At 32.7% G+C, this 17,924-nt stretch overlaps 1 protein-coding gene across 1 annotated transcript; it reads right to left on the bottom strand.

Annotated features, from left to right (window-relative positions):
• Nucleotides 1–3,464: 3,464 nt before the first annotated feature.
• LOC105345459 (glycine receptor subunit alphaZ1) lies at nt 3,465–17,528 on the bottom strand. Its single transcript, XM_066081283.1, has 8 exons — nt 17,312–17,528; nt 16,173–16,243; nt 15,955–16,022; nt 14,635–14,861; nt 13,012–13,094; nt 11,403–11,552; nt 4,965–5,302; nt 3,465–4,604 (listed from the first exon to the last, which is right to left on the bottom strand). Exons 1-8 carry the CDS (start codon nt 17,383–17,385, stop codon nt 4,452–4,454), a joined length of 1,164 nt encoding a protein of 387 aa, XP_065937355.1. The 5' UTR covers nt 17,386–17,528; the 3' UTR covers nt 3,465–4,451.
• Between the last annotated feature and the right edge of the window lie 396 nt (nt 17,529–17,924).

Here is a 17,924-nt window from a genome sequence, read left to right as displayed (position 1 = left end):
TTAAGAACTCTGCTTCTTACAGGAACGTCTAGCTTTACTTTCGACATTAACGGAAAATCCACTCGTTGCTTTGCAACAAGCTTTGTTCTAGTTAATTATACAATTGTATCTTCTTCTACACATATACATTATAAAATCACAGGCACCTGGCGTTGTAAATTGTTCTCATATAAAAAATAAAATAAATGCCCTATATTTAAGTATACACAAGGTACCCATCGCTACCATCTTGCATTTATTTCAAACTGTCACATCAGCTGAAAATTTCGGTTAAAATTCATCTACAAAAATTATTTTGCGATCCTCTCCGTCTTCCGATCGGCGTTTCAAAACTTAAGCTTACAACTATTCCAACCAAAACGGTGCATTACACCTGCCACTAATAAAATTATTCCTCAATCTGCATCTACTGCTTTAGATATACGACAAAACTCTAACGGGTAGACGGAAGTTGAGGTGATTGCGTCATACTTCTGGTAATAGCGCTGATAGAAATATTTAAAAGGCGTCTATTTTAAATCCGAACAACATACAAGTTAACGAGGCCGAGTACAGAACGAGTACGCACTCTTTCGCGCAGCGTTTCATTTGAATTGTGACGTCATCTTTTTGCTTGGTTGACGCCATGGCGTGATAGTTTCAACTGCAAATATTCAGCGCAATTTGTTGAAAATGGATCGTTTGAAACATAAAATTTCTGCTATATTGTGGAATAAACATAAATGTGTCGAAGAATAAGCTATATTTGGGCTCGGGTCGAAAACGTAAAGAGGGTTCAGCAAGCCTAGCCCTCTGTCACGTTTTCTTAACCCGCCTAAATATCGCTTAATTCATATATTCCAAGACAGTAACCATGTATTTCATTTTAATGACCCTTAATATGTGATGTTATATATTTTTTTATTACTTGAATATGTCTGAATGTTTTAATAATACTTTAAAGATCACCTTTTCCGCCTTTGTCAAATAAAAAATAGGCATTGTCTGCTAAATCTGGGAAATAGGGCGTACAAAAATCAACTTTGATAAGACCCCTGGAACAAACCAGGAGGTAAAAGGATTTTTTTATTTGACCATTTGATGCTTTTTAGCAATAACTTTAATATGTAGAACAGAAAAAGAAATCCCTAGGGCAGAAGTTTTTAAAAAATGTAAAAAAAAAATGCAAAATTGATACATTTCAAGCAAAATCCCATAGGGACCTATGTTAAAGATTAACAAACTTTGAGATGACCCTCTAAACAAACCATGTGGTAAATGTCTTATTTTTTAATCTTAAAATAACAATTATATCAGTAGAAATTCATGTAAAAAAATATCTCCCAAAATCTAGGGCAGAACAAATTAGACCCGGCCTCGTTAAAATCAAGAAAAGAGATACTATAAACTGTGACTTATAACTTTTATTTCACAAACATTATTTATCAAACATGTTTATAAATGCATTTATTTTGAAATATTGAATCAAACACACGGTGCAGGGGTCTCATTTACATTTCTACTACAGTTACTTCCGAGATCAAAAAAGAGATGCCGCGGACATTATTCTCCAGTATACCACGAACTGTAACGTGCAAGGGGGTCACTGCCTGGATCCCCGCGGGCCCGTACCCGAGATAGAATCGGATAGCCCTGATTGCTCCCAATATTTACAAGTGCAGACTTTAATCACCGCTCCTGCACATATATAGGTACTCAACGTTACGCAGGCAGGGATGACCGCACACCTACGCAACTGAACAGGTACCAACGTTAACGCAAGCAGGGATGACCGCACACTTGCGCCAACAACCCTAACGCAAGCAGGGAGTGCCGCACACTTGCGCTAGAAAGGCCAGAACATCAGCAGGGATAACCACACACTAGTGCTCCGCCGCAACCACCACCAATACAAGCAGGGATGACCGCACACTTGTATTAGTGCGATACAGAGCAGGGATGACCGCACACTCTGTATCGTAGGTTAGAAAACACGAAGATTAGATAGAGCAGGGATGTCCACACACTCAATCTAGCCGTACCTTTTCAAGTTTAACATCAAACAGTCGTTCGTCTTAACGCAATAGACACTGTCCCTATATATGTGCCGGCCTAAAATAATTCATAGTATCTAAAAACAGGAAATCAAAAATAAACAAACTAATCCAACCTTATCTAAAACTATTTAAGTAAAACACCTTATTTACATTATACTATTTATTATTGTATAAAAATAATCATCACAATATTTGGTAATTATTGGAAACCTTAATTAAAATAATCATGAATCAATAAATCAAAGGGGAATAACTCTAACCAAAAATACAGTAAAGAGATGCCCGCTTCAGAACGTCATCAGTAAATTATCAGATCAGAAATACCTATTTGTTTCGCACTGATCATGAAAGTACAACTTCAAACCGTAAAAAGTTTTAAAACCATGTCAATTTCACGTGTTAGTTCCAGTCAAAACGATGTATATTGCCTCAAATGTTTATTTTTAAGAGATCAATGCGGCTGTTCCTAGGACCTCCCTAGCACATTTTCACTGCGTGTGTTTACATTATATATAACGTGTAAGAGTAATAATCGTAATAAATTGCCCTTCAGATATTAGGAATATAACTCAAAGATATTAATTTTTATAAATAAGTGAAAAGTATTAAAAATCCCAACAAAAAAGTCTGTCGTCTGCATGTGATTTCTTTGATCGATACATATGTAAATAGTAGTAACATAACCGCTGGCGTTACACGAAACAGCCTTCAAAATGACCTAGATCGTCTCTCTATAGGAGAAACGATCTGTAAAAATACTGGGTTGTTAGTAAAATAGAAAAAAAAGTTCTTGTTTTCGTGAATGTTGCAGGATAACCTCCTCGGTCTCTAAATGTTGTTTAAAATATAAAAGCCTCGGCTAACTCCTAGGCTTTTATATTTCAAAATAAACATTTCCCAACCTCGGAGGTTATTCTGCAACATTCACGATAACTCGTACTTTATTTCTTAAATAGTTGACACTATAAATATCTATCGCAGTAGATTCAGATTGAGCCTTTTGCTCAAGTGAGCTAAAATTGAAAAAAAAATTATCTGTAATTGTTGATTATGTTCAATTTTTTAAAATGGTATCAGAACATTTTTAAAGGGTATGAATACATGTGCAATGAAAACTTTAGTTGGCCACCAAAATTGTAACGTCATGAAGAATAATACAAGTTGACGTCAGTCTAATTGTGATGAATACAGCTTTTACGTTTTACGGCATTCAAGTAGGCATATCTTTTAAGAATAGTTATTTTATTTAATTCACGGAAAATTCTGGTCATAAATAGACAAGTTGTTACAATATTGATTTTAATTGATAGATAAAAATTAGTGGTGTGTGAGAAAAAGATGTTTATGTTCCTATGTTATTTAACGTCAAGACAACTGCACTTAGTTTTTTTATGTAAACCATAGAGAAAACAAAACAGAAATAGCAATGAACACATTTCATTTATTGAAGTAAATGACGAAAAATAAAATATATATACATATAAACCATCAAGGGGGTCAGCATAGACTAGAAAACAACTGACTACTGTGTAAAGTCTTTGTCAGTATATTATACAATATATCAAAAATCAAGGCGATGAAAAGCCAAAGATCAAAAAGGAGTGAAAAATAACAAGATACACGCAATAACAAGATACATAGTATACCGACACATGAAAAAAGAAATAAAGTGAAAATTATAATAATTATGGCGAAAGAAAGGGAAGAATGGAGAGTTTTCCCAAAATATCTTTTTAAAGTAAAGCGTGGCGTTCTCTTCTAGTAAATAGATCAAGAACGGTCACGTGGTATCGAGGAGCCACGCTGATTGGTTTCAACATTATCGTGCCAAGATGGTATTAGATTTAGAATCTTGACTCAGAGATAGCACCAATTAATTTCATAATTGTCATATGCCGAAATAGGAGACCTAATAAATGTTAACAAAATTAATATCATATGTGGTAAAACAAGAAGAAAACACATGTCACATAAAAGGTATTAACATTAAACACAATAATAACTACTTTTTACAAAACACTGATATATTTATTCATATTTATTCTTTGCTTTTTTAATCATTTTAGCTTCCATTAACTTTTAAAGACACCCACTACAAAGGCTTTAAAATGAAACACTTTTCATTGTTATTGAATTCAAAATAACATTTTTGATTACTTTTCAAAACCACATAAACACATGAAAACAAATTTATAACACAGACACAGTTGAATCAATGTGAAACATATTAAAAAGCGCATGCTATTAAATTGGATTTATAAATAAATTAAACATATTTTCTCTCCTCAAAAAGACACAAGAACCATCTTCGTTCACAAACTGAATTTAAGAAATGATGTGCGCAGTCTTCAAATTTACATAGTTAGAAGTGATGCAACTGATATCGATCAGTGTAACAATGTCCATTATAATCAATTATTTTGCAAGGTAAACAGCCCAGAAAACAAGATTGAATACAGCATAGCAGAGAGGAAATACAATTCTGGACACTCTATCAACACGTCGAGCTCGGTCCATGAAATCTGTCTTCGCCTGCGGTTCTGCAATCTGCATGCTTTCCTCATCGTCCTATAATTATTCAAAAATCAATAAATCTTTAATGAACGAACCTGTTGTTGATGTGGTTTTTATATACTAAGTATGTGTTTTGACTTTAGTTGCTATGATATTTGTTTTTCCAAGTTTACTGTAAACGTATCTTTCAATCTACTCTGCATTTATTTCGACATTTTTTGAGCTAACTCAAGATAAGGCCATTGCTAAATGTTCTGCAAATATGAAATTATGCTATTACATTGAAGAATCCGTTTAAAATTTACTTGTTAAAATCAATATCTGCCCAATATCGTAAACGCCTAATTTACGTTAAGGGTATTATCATGTTGTGAGTTATCATTAGAATAAATTATTGGAATTAGAGTAAGGTACCTTAGCTTGTTTGCGATGTTTTCTTGTTTGTACGTTTACATAAGCGAATTCCAATAAAGCGGCAACCACAAACAAAAGTCCAGCAGCCAACCAGACATCAATGGCCTTTATGTAAGACAAAACCGGAAGAGAAGACCGTATGCCGGAACTCTGCGTTGTCATGGTGAGCACACAGATGACTCCTAGCGAAGCCCTCGCGGGTAAATAGTCTACGTGAATCCAAAACGAGATCCAGGAAAGGATGACAATCAGCATGCTTGGAATAAACACTTGTGCAATGTAGAATCCCAAATTTCTTTGAATAAAAAGTTTGGCTCTGAGACAGGAAAACTCTATTTCTGGAATTGAAACATAAAAATTTCTTGATTTCATTAATTTCATTAAATAAATGTGTTGACATACCGAAATGCCCTTTTTATTTTAAAACGGTAACATTGCCAATTAATCAGATATATTGATGCAGTAATTTTTAAAAAAGTACATCTAATGTTTTTGTTAATTGAAATTGTTCAGGTTTTATTTCTATCCAATCGGTTCAACAAACCCGAAAGAAATTAGAATGAATATGATTGTAAACTGGCAAAAATGACATCAACGACAACCATGAAGAGACTTTCTGAGCAATACTGAGTATGTATGATGGGCGGTCAACTTGTAATAGCTACAAGATAAATTATCCTCTACAGCTAGAAATCCTAATTAGTTGTGCTTTACCCAAATAGATAAGTTACGTGACTGGTTCTATATTGATTATGAACTTTGTAAATGTGTCATTGTAATTTTATCTAATATACAGTCATAAATGCTCTGTAGATCGGTTACTATTGATATGCTCTGCTGTGATATGAAAAGAACGAACATCTACATCTATTTTAAGCGTTTTGTTTAATCAAATTTTAACGAAGATTTGTCAAGTCAAATGGCAAACTTTTCAAATTGTTTTCTTTCTTATATATAGTCATATTAATATGTCAAATAACGACACTTACGGAAGCCCATTTAGGACCTATAAAAAAAATATATTTGAATTTGATATAACGAATTCTTGAATTTGTTAAAACGAATTTAAATCGTTATAACGAATTGTTGAATCCGTTATAACGAATTAAATTTGTTATAACAAATTTTAGGAATTCGTTTTAACGAATTTAATCTGTTATAACAAATCCGCTGAATTCGTTATTCCAAATTTAAATTTGAAATAACGAATTCTTGAATTCGTTATTTCAAAGTTTTAATTCGTAATTTCGTTTTTTTAAAATCGGTTATAACCTATTTCATCCAATTTGGGGTAACAAATTTCATGTTTTGGGGAACAAATTAACGGGCGGACTTCATTTGTTCCATATCGGCGTACGACGAAATTTGCCGATCAATTGATCGGCGTTAAACGGCGAAATGGTAAATGAAGTTAACTGGAGTAAAAACGAAAGTGGAGGAACATACATGTATTGTCAGAGCTTTTGCTGTAACCGTGGTAACAAATGTAACAATTCCAAAAGACACCTTACTTTTTCGGCTTTGCTAGAATTCCTACATAGATAGAAACAAAATATTTAAGAACTGCTATATATGTAGCAACGGATTTTCACCAAAAATACCATGAAGGATATACATATTTGTTTCGACTGGTTTCTGCGCAAAATCCCAAAAACTGTTTAGTCAATGTTATTAATCAATGATCATGCTGATTTATTAAATGGCACTTGCAGCCCAGCCAATGTCAAACTTAGGTCATAGAATTTATTTACCAGAATTTAATGCTAAACTGCACCGAAATCGATGCAAAAATAATGAAGTTACGCCTCTTCAAAGTGCCTATTTTTACCTGCTTTTAGAAATCTCATCAAGAGAAAATGAAATTAGGCGATAACGAGGCTTCAGTGACGTCACGAGGTCAACACGAGGGAAATTACCTTACAAAGCTATACAAAATACAAAATAAATTCGATTTTACAGCAAAAATGATTGATATAGGTCTGATGTTTTGACGTATCTAGTTATTCTAAGTATCGTAGATTTAGAAAGTTGTATCCGTAATTAGTTTGTTACGGATTTCTTTTTAAACGATTTTGAAATTTGCTATTCTAATCGTCTTTTACCGATGAATACGATATCTTTAAACGCTTGCATGGGCAGATTTGTGTTCATTATTCATATTTATTTTGGTCGGTGCATGTTCAAATCAAATAAAGCTTGAAGGGCTTTATGATAGATTTGATATGCACGCTCCTACCGAAATTATCACCTAATAATATTCAATGAATGATGCCTTTTTGCTTATATTTATATTATTTCCAATTTCTACACTTCAAAAAACACATTTTAAAGCCACTGGGTTTTTTTCATGCATAGCACATGTTATGTATTATTGCAGCAAATACCGTTTCTTGGTTATGCTGTAGGACACGCCCATTTTGTTTCGCTCATTTTTTTTAAATTATTGGGCTATAGGTTTCAAAATTGCTTTGTAATGCACGCTCCGACCAAAATTATCACCTAATAATATTCAAAGAATGATGCCTTTTTGCTTATATTTATATTATTTTCAATTTCTACACTTCAAAAAAACATTTTAAAACTACTAGTTTTTTTTTCATACATAGCACATGTTATGTATTATTGCAGCAGATACCGTTTCTCGGTTATGCTGTAGGACACGCCCATTTTGTTTCGCTCATTTTTTTCAAGGTCAGTATGACCTGACTTAATGATTATCGGTAATTTGAAAACTCCAATTTTAATATTTGTTAAGTGCCATAAAATGTCTGCTTATGCAGTTTGCCTTTGAAGTTTGCATTTGTCTTCATTTTTTGGCAATATCATTTATTTTTACTACAGTGTTCAGCTGTATCCACGAGATTGAAATATTAACCTATATCTGCTAGGTTCAACTGACCTAGATATATATTTTAGATTACTTGACTTGTATATTATCATTCGCAGTTGACCACACTATGCGAGCTTTAATTAACAACGATCATTTCCGTCGTTTTTTTTCAAAGCCAGTGCATGTTTATTCATGTACGTTTACTGCCTTTTACTAGTTAGTAATCAGTTGAGCACAGTGATTAGATTGTCCTTGTTTTTTACCTCTAGTGATAAAGGAATATATTTGTGAAAGTTCAATAACAACGAAATAAAGTACTCCTAGTAAAATCTTATTTCCTAAAGTTTATTTTATTTCATGTTTTGTGAAGATAAAATGGTTGATAGCGAATCATTTTTGTCATTGGGTTCGGTTAACAAAATCAGAGACAATAGCCAAGTCATTACAACATATCAACACGGTTTTGGACATTGTGTAATAATAACTATTTGGCAAATATAAAAAAAAAATGTAAAAAATAATAATCATATCTTATATTCAATACAAATAAAAAAATGTATCTTTAATGTAAGTCTTTCTTTAACGGAAAATTGAGCATTTAACCCCAAATTCTTAATTCCTTAATGTTTGGGAGTTCTAGAATGGGTTCACTCTGACCATAAAATTGTCCATGCGAAATAAAAAAAAGAAATGGTCATAGTTTTTTTTTATATATTTGCCAAATTCATCTTTCATAATATTCAGGGTAGTGTTACACTCTTGTCATTTTTGTTCACACTGCTGTCGAGAGGAAAGGCCGGTCAAGCCATGTATACCTCATAACACTTGCTGATATTACAAATATCCATGCCTTTATTATCCTGATTATATTCTACATGTAACTGACACATCCAAATCTGGGGTCTCTGTATTGGGTAAGCCTTTTTTCGGCATTATTTGCACTGCATTTCGATGATTTGTCTCCCAGCATCGACATTCACTATTAAACATGCTTTGTGACGTATTCAATAAATATTGACAAGTGTATAAAACAAGTATTCTAATAGCGGCAATTCAAACTGTTACAGAACAGCTGCTTTGAGAAAGGATAGCTCTTTAAGGTTTGTGTTTAAGTAAACCTACATGTTCTGAAAGTAAACAAAAATGACTTGTACTTTGATATGTTTTTTAGTCATCAGAGATATTTCAGCAAAAAAGGAAGCATTCTTATTGATGACACTTGAAAAGAGTGTAGTCAAATACCGTCACTGAGAATATTTCCCTACGTATAACATAGCGGCCCTGTCATTCTTCAGACAACTGATAATGTTATGCAAGGGGAACTGTTACTCATTGGTCTTGTCATCATTCGGGAAGAGCTTGTTAAGCCAAAGGAAGTTATAAAAATATGTCCTTTTTTGGGAAGTAAATGTTTAGCCAAAGGAAGTTATACAATTTTGTCATTCTTCGGGAAGTAAATGTTAAGCCTTATGTTTGCTGATTAAGTGCATGCAAAAACAAGTAACAAAAATTCAAATACTTTACTATATTTTTATTTTTTGTTATTCTACCGAGGGGCCATATGGTATAATATCCTTTGAACGCCCATATAAAGTTATTGTTGCTCAGGTGAACGATGTAGCCACATGGGCCCCTTGTTTAAGTGTTAACCAAAGGTACATACCATTCCTTTAATTTCTAATTACTATATGATATAAAAGTCGCGGTCTTTTGTTTGTTTGTTTTGTTTTTTGTTTTTTTTAGCACCTATCATCAGTTCGAAGTTCCTCCAAGAAGCTATCGAATCTCCTCCCAAACGTTTACCAATCCTGATGGAAAGTTGGTTCACGCATGCGCACATCCTGGTTATAATGCCTGGCTTTGTCATATAAAATATCATATTTTTATTTTTCAAATGTCCTTTACTGTGATAAAATTACAAAGCAATTTTGAAACCTATAGCCCAATAATTTAAAAAAAATGAGCGAAACAAAATGGGCGTGTCCTACAGCATAACCAAGAAACGGTATTTGCTGCAATAATACATAACATGTGCTATGCATGAAAAAAACCCAGTGGCTTTAAAATGTGTTTTTTGAAGTGTAGAAATTGGAAATAATATAAATATAAGCAAAAAGGCATCATTCTTTGAATATTATTAGGTGATAATTTCGGTAGGAGCGTGCATATCAAATCTATCATAAAGCCCTTCAAGCTTTATTTTATTGAACATGCACCGACCAAAATAAATATGAATAATGAACACAAATCTGCCCTTGCAAGCGTTTAAAGATATCGTATTCATCGGTAAAAGACGATTAGAATAGCAAATTTCAAAATCGTTTAAAAAGAAATCTGTAACAAAATAATTACGGATACAACTTTCTAAATCTACGATACTTAGAATAACTAGATTCGCCAAAACATCAGGCCTATATCAATCATTTTTGTGTAAAATCGAATTTATTTTGTATTTTGTATAGCTTTGTAAGGTAATTTCCCTCGTGTTGACCTCGTGACGTCACTGAAGCCTCGTTATCGCCTAATTTCATTTTCTCTTGATGAGATTTCTAAAAGCAGGTAAAAATAGGCACTTTGAAGAGGCGTAACTTCATTATTTTTGCATCGATTTCGGTGCAGTTTAGCATTAAATTCTGGTAAATAAATTCTATGACCTAAGTTTGACATTGGCTGGGCTGCAAGTGTCATTTAATAAATCAGCATGATCATTGATGAATAACATTGATTAAACAATTTTTGGAATTTTGCGCAGAAACCTGTCGAAACAAATCTGTATATCCTTCATGGTATTTTTGGTGAAAATGCGTTGCTACATATATAGCAGTTCTTAAATATTTTGTTTCTATCTATGTAGGAATTCTAGCAAAGCCGAAAAAGTAAGGTGTCTTTTGGTGTTACATCTGTTACCATGGTTACAGCAACAGCCGTGACAATATGTTCCTCCACTTTCGTTTTTTCTCCAGTTTACTTCATTTACCATTTCGCCGATTAACGCCGATCAATTGATCGGCGCATTTCGTCGTACGCCGATATGGAACAAATGAAGTCGGCCCCGTTTAATCTGTTCACCGAAACATGAAATTTGTTACCACTAATTGAATGAAAATATGTTATAACCGATTTTATAAAACCGAAATTACGAATTAAAACTTTGAAATAACGAATTCAAGAATTCGTTATTTCAAATTTAATTTGTTCAAACAGATTTTAAAATTTGAAATAACGAATTCAGCGAATTTGTTATAACAGATTAAATTCGTTATAACGAATTCCTAAAATTTGTTTTAACAAATTTGATTCGTTATAACGGATTCAAAAATTCGTTATAACGATTTAAATTCGTTTTAACAAATTTAAGAATTCAAAAATATTTTCGATAGGTCCTAAATGGGCTTCCGTAGAAACTCCTAACATTTTAATTTATTTTGCAACTATTTATTTTCCGGATGAATTAATTGATACAGAATGATTTGATAGCTTTTCGATAGATCAAATGCTTTGATTAAAGAGTACTGTACCCAAATACACATTATTATGCTTTTGACAAAAGTCAAGCGTAATCTAAATAACACGTCACAAATTAACTAAGAGGAGAACAGAAAACTTACTAAACGAGTCGAAGCTGAAACAGCCCTCGGTCTCCAGTGGTTTGTAGAAATAGAACTGCGGTAGGCTCTGTTCGTCGTTATCGTCAAGTCCAAAGATAACTGGTTCTTTGGAATTCCACTTCAAGGCAACGTTCTCCTTAGAGTAACCAACTGCAACTCAAAAATTGTTCATCATCATAGTGTTCTTTTTTTTTCATAAAAATAAACATGCCAGCATAACTCATTTAATAATAGTTTGAAATTATCATTACTTAAACTCGCGACCGTTGTGCAGTTTTATTCTTCAAGTAAAAACCACTTTCTCTGTACTTAACAATTATTTTAAAATAAATATTTTTAAATCATTCTTATAAATTATATTTAGGATTTTTTAATGATTACCCTCTCCTAAATTCAGAATTGTTTATTTCAACAAATAAATGATGGATACTGCCTGAACTTATTCAATCTCCTTCTTAAGAATAAAAACTGTCGACATGTTTTGTCTTAAATTTTCTCTGCTTCTTAACCGCTTTAAACGAAAAAACAGCCATCGAAGTCATGCAAGATTAAATAGGTTCATAAATCGTCGTTGCGGAAATGTTCTCTTTGTTAATTAGTAACTAACTTACTTATATAAAATATGAAAAGCACTGCGTAATTAAAGCTTGAGATTATTGAATTTCTGGTACTTTTTTTTGTTCGTTATTTTCACGCAAAAAATCCACATAGCTAATGGACGTATTGTGCCTAATGACTCAATCAGGGTTTGTTTCATATAATAAACCTACTTCCAAAAATGAAAAGAACAGCAATATTTTGTTTTCCCCGAAATCTTATTCAACAGCGTTTTGAAATGCTTAAACGTCATCTTTTGATCTGTAGGACCGTTGTTACAACAGTAAAAGTAGTGTTTTTCTTAAAATACTTCCCTAGAAATCACTGCATCAGAAATATCAATATTTATAACAAGAGTTATATTTACTAGTATAGTAAAAATTCTAAATTGAAAGTTCAATATAGAAATAATGCTACGATTAGTGTATCTACTATGCAATCATCTTCAAATAAAATAGTTTTTAAATTTTAAAAACCGTGACCACCGGATTTACTTTGGGACCAAAAGAGGGTTAGAAGTTTTACACGAAAACATTTAATTCTCACACTGTTATAATTTGTGGGTTAACTTTGCACGTATTCTAATATAGTGTAGATTTTGAACTGTGCAAACTTTGATCCCTGTTCACAACGGTGGCCCCCAAAATGTTCAGAGTTCATCATTGAAATATATAGGGAAATTGTTCGAAAATTCAATTTTACATTTGGGACATTACAATGCGATGCAAGCAACTTAATATTCTCATAAAGTCCTCATATTAAGATCAAATCAAAAGTGACCATGTTTTACTTTTTATAAGAATCATTGTCAAATATTTAGCTTAATACGATCCATAAATATACAAAAAAATCATTATGTGCCATACAATGTTTGTGGATAGCTCGGATCTGAACGTTGACTACGGATCACTACATTGACACAATATTATCTCATTTTATTCTAAGCAGTTTTTAAACTACTATTTAAACACGATCTGACGTCGTTGTTGCTTATTTTGCTTTCAACACTTACAACTTTCCATGAGAATTAAACAGGTCTGGTCGTCCATCGGAAAATATCGAAGATCCATCATACAAGACAGAGTTAATGATAATCTGTAAATAAGAATTACCAAAAAGTTTAATTGTTGTATTGTTTAATCTAAAATATTCTTTAGATAGACATATTATTGTTTGCATTTATGATTTTTCTGTAAAGCAATCTTGTTCATCAAAAGGTATGGATATTTCAAATCATTAAACAACATTCTCTTGTTTTGAAAAAGGTGGTCGGTATAACCAAACTTTCACACTAAATTATTAATGCAATTACATACAATAAGAATAGTTGTAACACCAACAGAAAAGAAAACTCTTGATCATTTTATTGAGTGTCTTATAAAGGGTGAAAGGTTTAGAACAATGCTTTGGCTTCAACGTGTCTCGCCTCGCCTGAAATGGCAGCAAAACAGACGAAATGTGAGAATCATCGTGCCTAGCACACACCACTTCAAAGAAACATTCAACGCTAGACCGACACTTGTTATGGAATCATACTTGATAGTAATAAACACTTTCTTACTTTAACTACCCTCAAAAATGTTGAATGCAATAATGTTTGTATGAAGTGTGAGGAGGCACATTTTTAGTAATGTTATTCATTTTAATTTAGACGCTGTGACCACCGGACTAATATTGGGGCCCCAAGACGGGTTATAAGTTTAACATAGAAATGTTTATTATGGAAAATGTTTAAAACTTTTCTTTTCGAGAACTACAAAGCTACAGTTTGTGAGATTACTGTGCAAGCATCGAAAGATAGTGTAGATTCGAAATTGTTAAAGCCAACGATAATCCACGGACCAATACTGGGGCCCCAGAAAGGGGTTCCAGAATTAAAACAGCATATACTACGAAATAGAATGTTGCAAGGAACTGTTGTTCAAGTTAGCGATGTGGCCTATGGGCCTTTTTGTTTTTCTAACAATTCTGTAGATGCATTCACTGTACAGCAAATGCTTGCAAAGTTATCTCACAAATTGAAGCATTGTACTTCTTAAGAAAAAGATTTTGAAGCATATTTTCTATATATTTTAAACTTTGAACCCCACCTCGTACCCCATTTCTGTTTGGGGGCAATCCATATTTCATTATATATACTAGCCCTTGGTTAAATATTGGCATTTCTAGTGCTATGGTTCTCGAGCAATTTTATCCCTACGTGTTTCTATGTTAAATTTGAACCCTGCCTGGGGTCCCCAGTTTTGGTCCGATGGTCACGATTTTTACAATTTTGAATTTTTACTATAAATTCAAGCTTTGGTGTAAATATTGGCATTTCTGGTTCAGTGGTTCTTGAGAGGAAGATTTTTAAAAACACACTTTATACTCACTGCTTCGAAATTATCTCCATCTTAAATTATTTTATTTTGAATCCCCTTACTATAAGGATGCTTTATACTAAGTTTGGTTTTAGAGAAGAAATAAAAAATGTGAAAAGATTACAGACAGACAACAGGTGAGCAGAAAAGCTCACTTGAACCTTCACTTCAGATGAGCTAATAACACTTATTAATTAACGGTAAAAATGGGAGTTGGAGTGATTATCCACTTGGTGTTGAATTCAGAAAGGATCATAGACAGAGGCATGTTCTACCTCATACTGTAGAGGACGGAACCGTCGTTGTTGATATGGAGAAGTTTGTTTGGGACTGTGACGGTGTGGAGGCTGCCGCTCTTCTCATTCTTGAAGAAGATGTCAGGGGCCCACACGTCACCAATACGCCTCTGGTCCAGTTCTAGGACACTGATGTTGCTGATATGAGAGAAGTTGAGCCGAGGGTCTCTCCATGTCTGTTGCAAAAACACGTTCATTGAGTATTCCTGTAACAGAATGGTGTAGATTGAAAAACCAGAAAGATGAATTGTGACGGTAATTGTGTTGGTGTTAATCCTTATTATTTCTTAAATAACATATATAGGGTGAATTATCTTTATGGGACTAAAAAAAATTGTTATAATAATAGATTTTACATGTGGTACAACTTTACACAATTGTGCCGTTTTAAAAGAAATCATTTTATTAACGTTTTAAATGGGCCAATCATAGCCTTAATCAACCTAACAACTCTAATTAAACTGCCATGCAGTTTATCAAGGTTTAAAATCAAATCCTGATCAAGTTCGACAAACCAAATATAATTTATTAGATCCCCAACAACTTTTTTTCCGAATGTCAAAAAGAGACAAACAAAAAACAAAAAACAAAACAAAATGAAAACGAAACAAAAACAAATTTACCAAAAAAAAAATCAAAAAACAAAAAAAACAAACCATAACATAAAAAACCAGCAAACCAAACAAAAACTCAGTTTTAATGTACTGATTTAAGTATGTTGCAAACGTTTAGTCTGATTGCTAGTACTATTATGATAAACATTTGATTGAATGCAATATTATATGCCTTCTTTTTATTTTTCAAATGCCTGAACAATGTAAAATACCCAATCAATCTTAGTACTTATTCAATAGATGCCAATATTTTTTTCGGGGGTTGTTGGGGTTGAATGAAATGCTTGAATTTTCGTGAACACGGCTGTTCTTCTTTAAAATTACGATTTTGAATCATTATTAGCGTTAATTAACACGAGTAACAGGACACAACTGTGCTATTGTAGTTGAGAATTTTGCAACGGTTGTTAAATATTAATGAAAATAACATATAAATAAAAATACTTGTATCTATCTAATGCTATATTTAAAAGGTAGAAATGACACGTTATTTGTCGTATTTTAATTAATAAATGCCACAACGCCGGCTTCAATGTTTGTTTATAATTAAGATAAAATAAAATCTTCCAAATAAAGACAACCAAAAAGGATCCTACAGTTATTGCTCAAAAAAGTATTTAACGTATTTTGGATATTAATTGCAATTTTGTGTTAGTATACAACCGAATTATTCACACTTTCATACCATGGATATGGCACTAATGGAGTCGATACTTGTTATTTCAAGCTGAACTTCAACTTCCGTAGCCACATCTACAAACAATATAATAACATCCTTGTTACATGATTGTGCACATCAACTAATTTAAAAAAAAAAACACTTCCCTATCGCAATATTGAAGGTTTTATTAAATGTTGACAAAGGGCCTCCTTTGACTAACACACACCAATAAATAAAGCTACCTTCTTCGTAGTCAGGTGCAATTCCAGGGTCATATGTTGAGCTGTTCAGTAGATAATTCAAAATATCCCTTCTGAAATGTACCACAGTAATATGATTTTTTTTTGTAAACAGCTTCATTATAAATATGGACCTCTAAACCTGCTTATCAAACAAATATTTAATATACTTTATCTTAAGAAATGTTGAATAAAATGCAGCAGTGAACTCAATCCTAAAGTTCTTCCTGACATGTGGCAATTCTAGGACAGGTCAAGGTTGGCCCAATTGTATTGTTAAATATGTACATGTAACACTTTTACTAACGTGTAGATTCTCAACTAAGAATAATATATGTTAAGAGAGCTATTATAAAGAATATCAGGAGTTGAACGATTTCAAATAAATAGTCAATGCACTTTAGTTACAATCAATCATCAATCAATTAGCAATTTTTATTTGATATCGTTCACCCAGGACATGAAATTGACAATTTTGAAAAGCCAGGATAAACAAAAGGAGAGTAACAATGTAAGCTACGTCAAAAAAATATTTGGCAGACAAAGCTTGTTGCGTGTATTGCTGCGACAAAATGGTTGACTTTGGTCATAAAAAAATATTTGTCCCACATAGTTAAGTTGATGTAAACTTACAGAATGCTAGTTTGTATTTTTAATTATGAAACCTTGAGTAACTAAATCAACATTGACTCTATGATAAAACAAAAATAAAATACGACTAGATACATCGATTTTATTAAGCACAGGGTGAGTGTCCTCCATGCAATGCAAGAACAAGAAGTTCGTCTATTGCTCGTACACGTTCATCATTTCACGTACGTAATAAATGAAACGTTTACATAATTTATAGAAAACGATTCTAGTCATGTTGTAAGGCGTAATTGTAATCCATTATTTTTATTCAGCTTTAAACGTGTAAAGAAAGGTTAATATCAAGACTTTATTATCATCATTATTAAAAAAAAAATAAAAATAGGGTTTTCTTATAAAATCGTTTTCAACTGAACTGACACACCAAAAAAATAACTCCCACATTTAAAGAGAGACATAACATTATCATTTTATTACTTTAGATTCATTGTTATTTATATCATGCATCAAGGAAAAAGACTTTATTTAAAACTGGAATCAAGTAATCATACCTCTGCTGCTGCTGGGACCTGACCAGGGGACCCAGCAAAAGAACAGTCCACAGACAGGTGAAGAGAGTGTTCATCCTTGTTGTAGCTGCTGGTCAGATCGATGTCATTAGGAGCCAGCGCCTAATGTTACAGGATTTTAAAGAGTTTAACAAATTGCTCCAATGGTACGGAGGACGCTGTCAGAGCTACAGCTACAGCGTGTGTTTTTATGTGTGAAGCAAACAAGGAAGCTTAATTAGAAAACAGCATTAATAATATTAATGAAAACCTTTTGCACGCACTTATAGACAACCTCTTAAGTTGTAATGATTGGTAAACCAACAAGTTAACCGACCCATTCTTCTGAAATATTCATTTTATTTCAAATGTTTAGAGTAATTATAATTGTATAGACTATTTGGTGTTGAATGTAAAAGCAGAAAACTTTGTTCTGAAGCTGACGGAGAGTTCAGAATAAAGCTTGTGAGATTACAATTTTAATACATTTAATGATCAAAGAAAGAACAGAAGAATACCGCTGTTGTCATTGTCTGATTATGGATGCCTTAGGCCATAACAATACGTTTGCAGTGTAGTTTCACAGTATACAGAAAATATGAAACATTGTCAATGG

This window comes from Magallana gigas, chromosome 4 (genome assembly GCF_963853765.1).
Source record: "Magallana gigas chromosome 4, xbMagGiga1.1, whole genome shotgun sequence".
NCBI classification, from domain to species: Eukaryota; Metazoa; Mollusca; class Bivalvia; order Ostreida; family Ostreidae; genus Magallana; species Magallana gigas.
This window is presented reverse-complemented; position numbering and strand designations above follow the sequence as displayed.

Excerpts from the sequence above, each read along its gene's own strand:
- LOC105345459 (XM_066081283.1), bottom strand. The coding sequence starts at position 17,385 with ATGAACACTCTCTTCACCTGTCTGTGGACTGTTCTTTTGCTGGGTCCC. Across the intron at positions 16,023-16,172 it reads TGCACCTGACTACGAAGAAG|ATGTGGCTACGGAAGTTGAA; the intron begins GTAGCTTTATTT and ends TATTGTTTGTAG. Across the intron at positions 4,605-4,964 it reads AACATCGCAAACAAGCTAAG|GACGATGAGGAAAGCATGCA; the intron begins GTACCTTACTCT and ends GAATAATTATAG.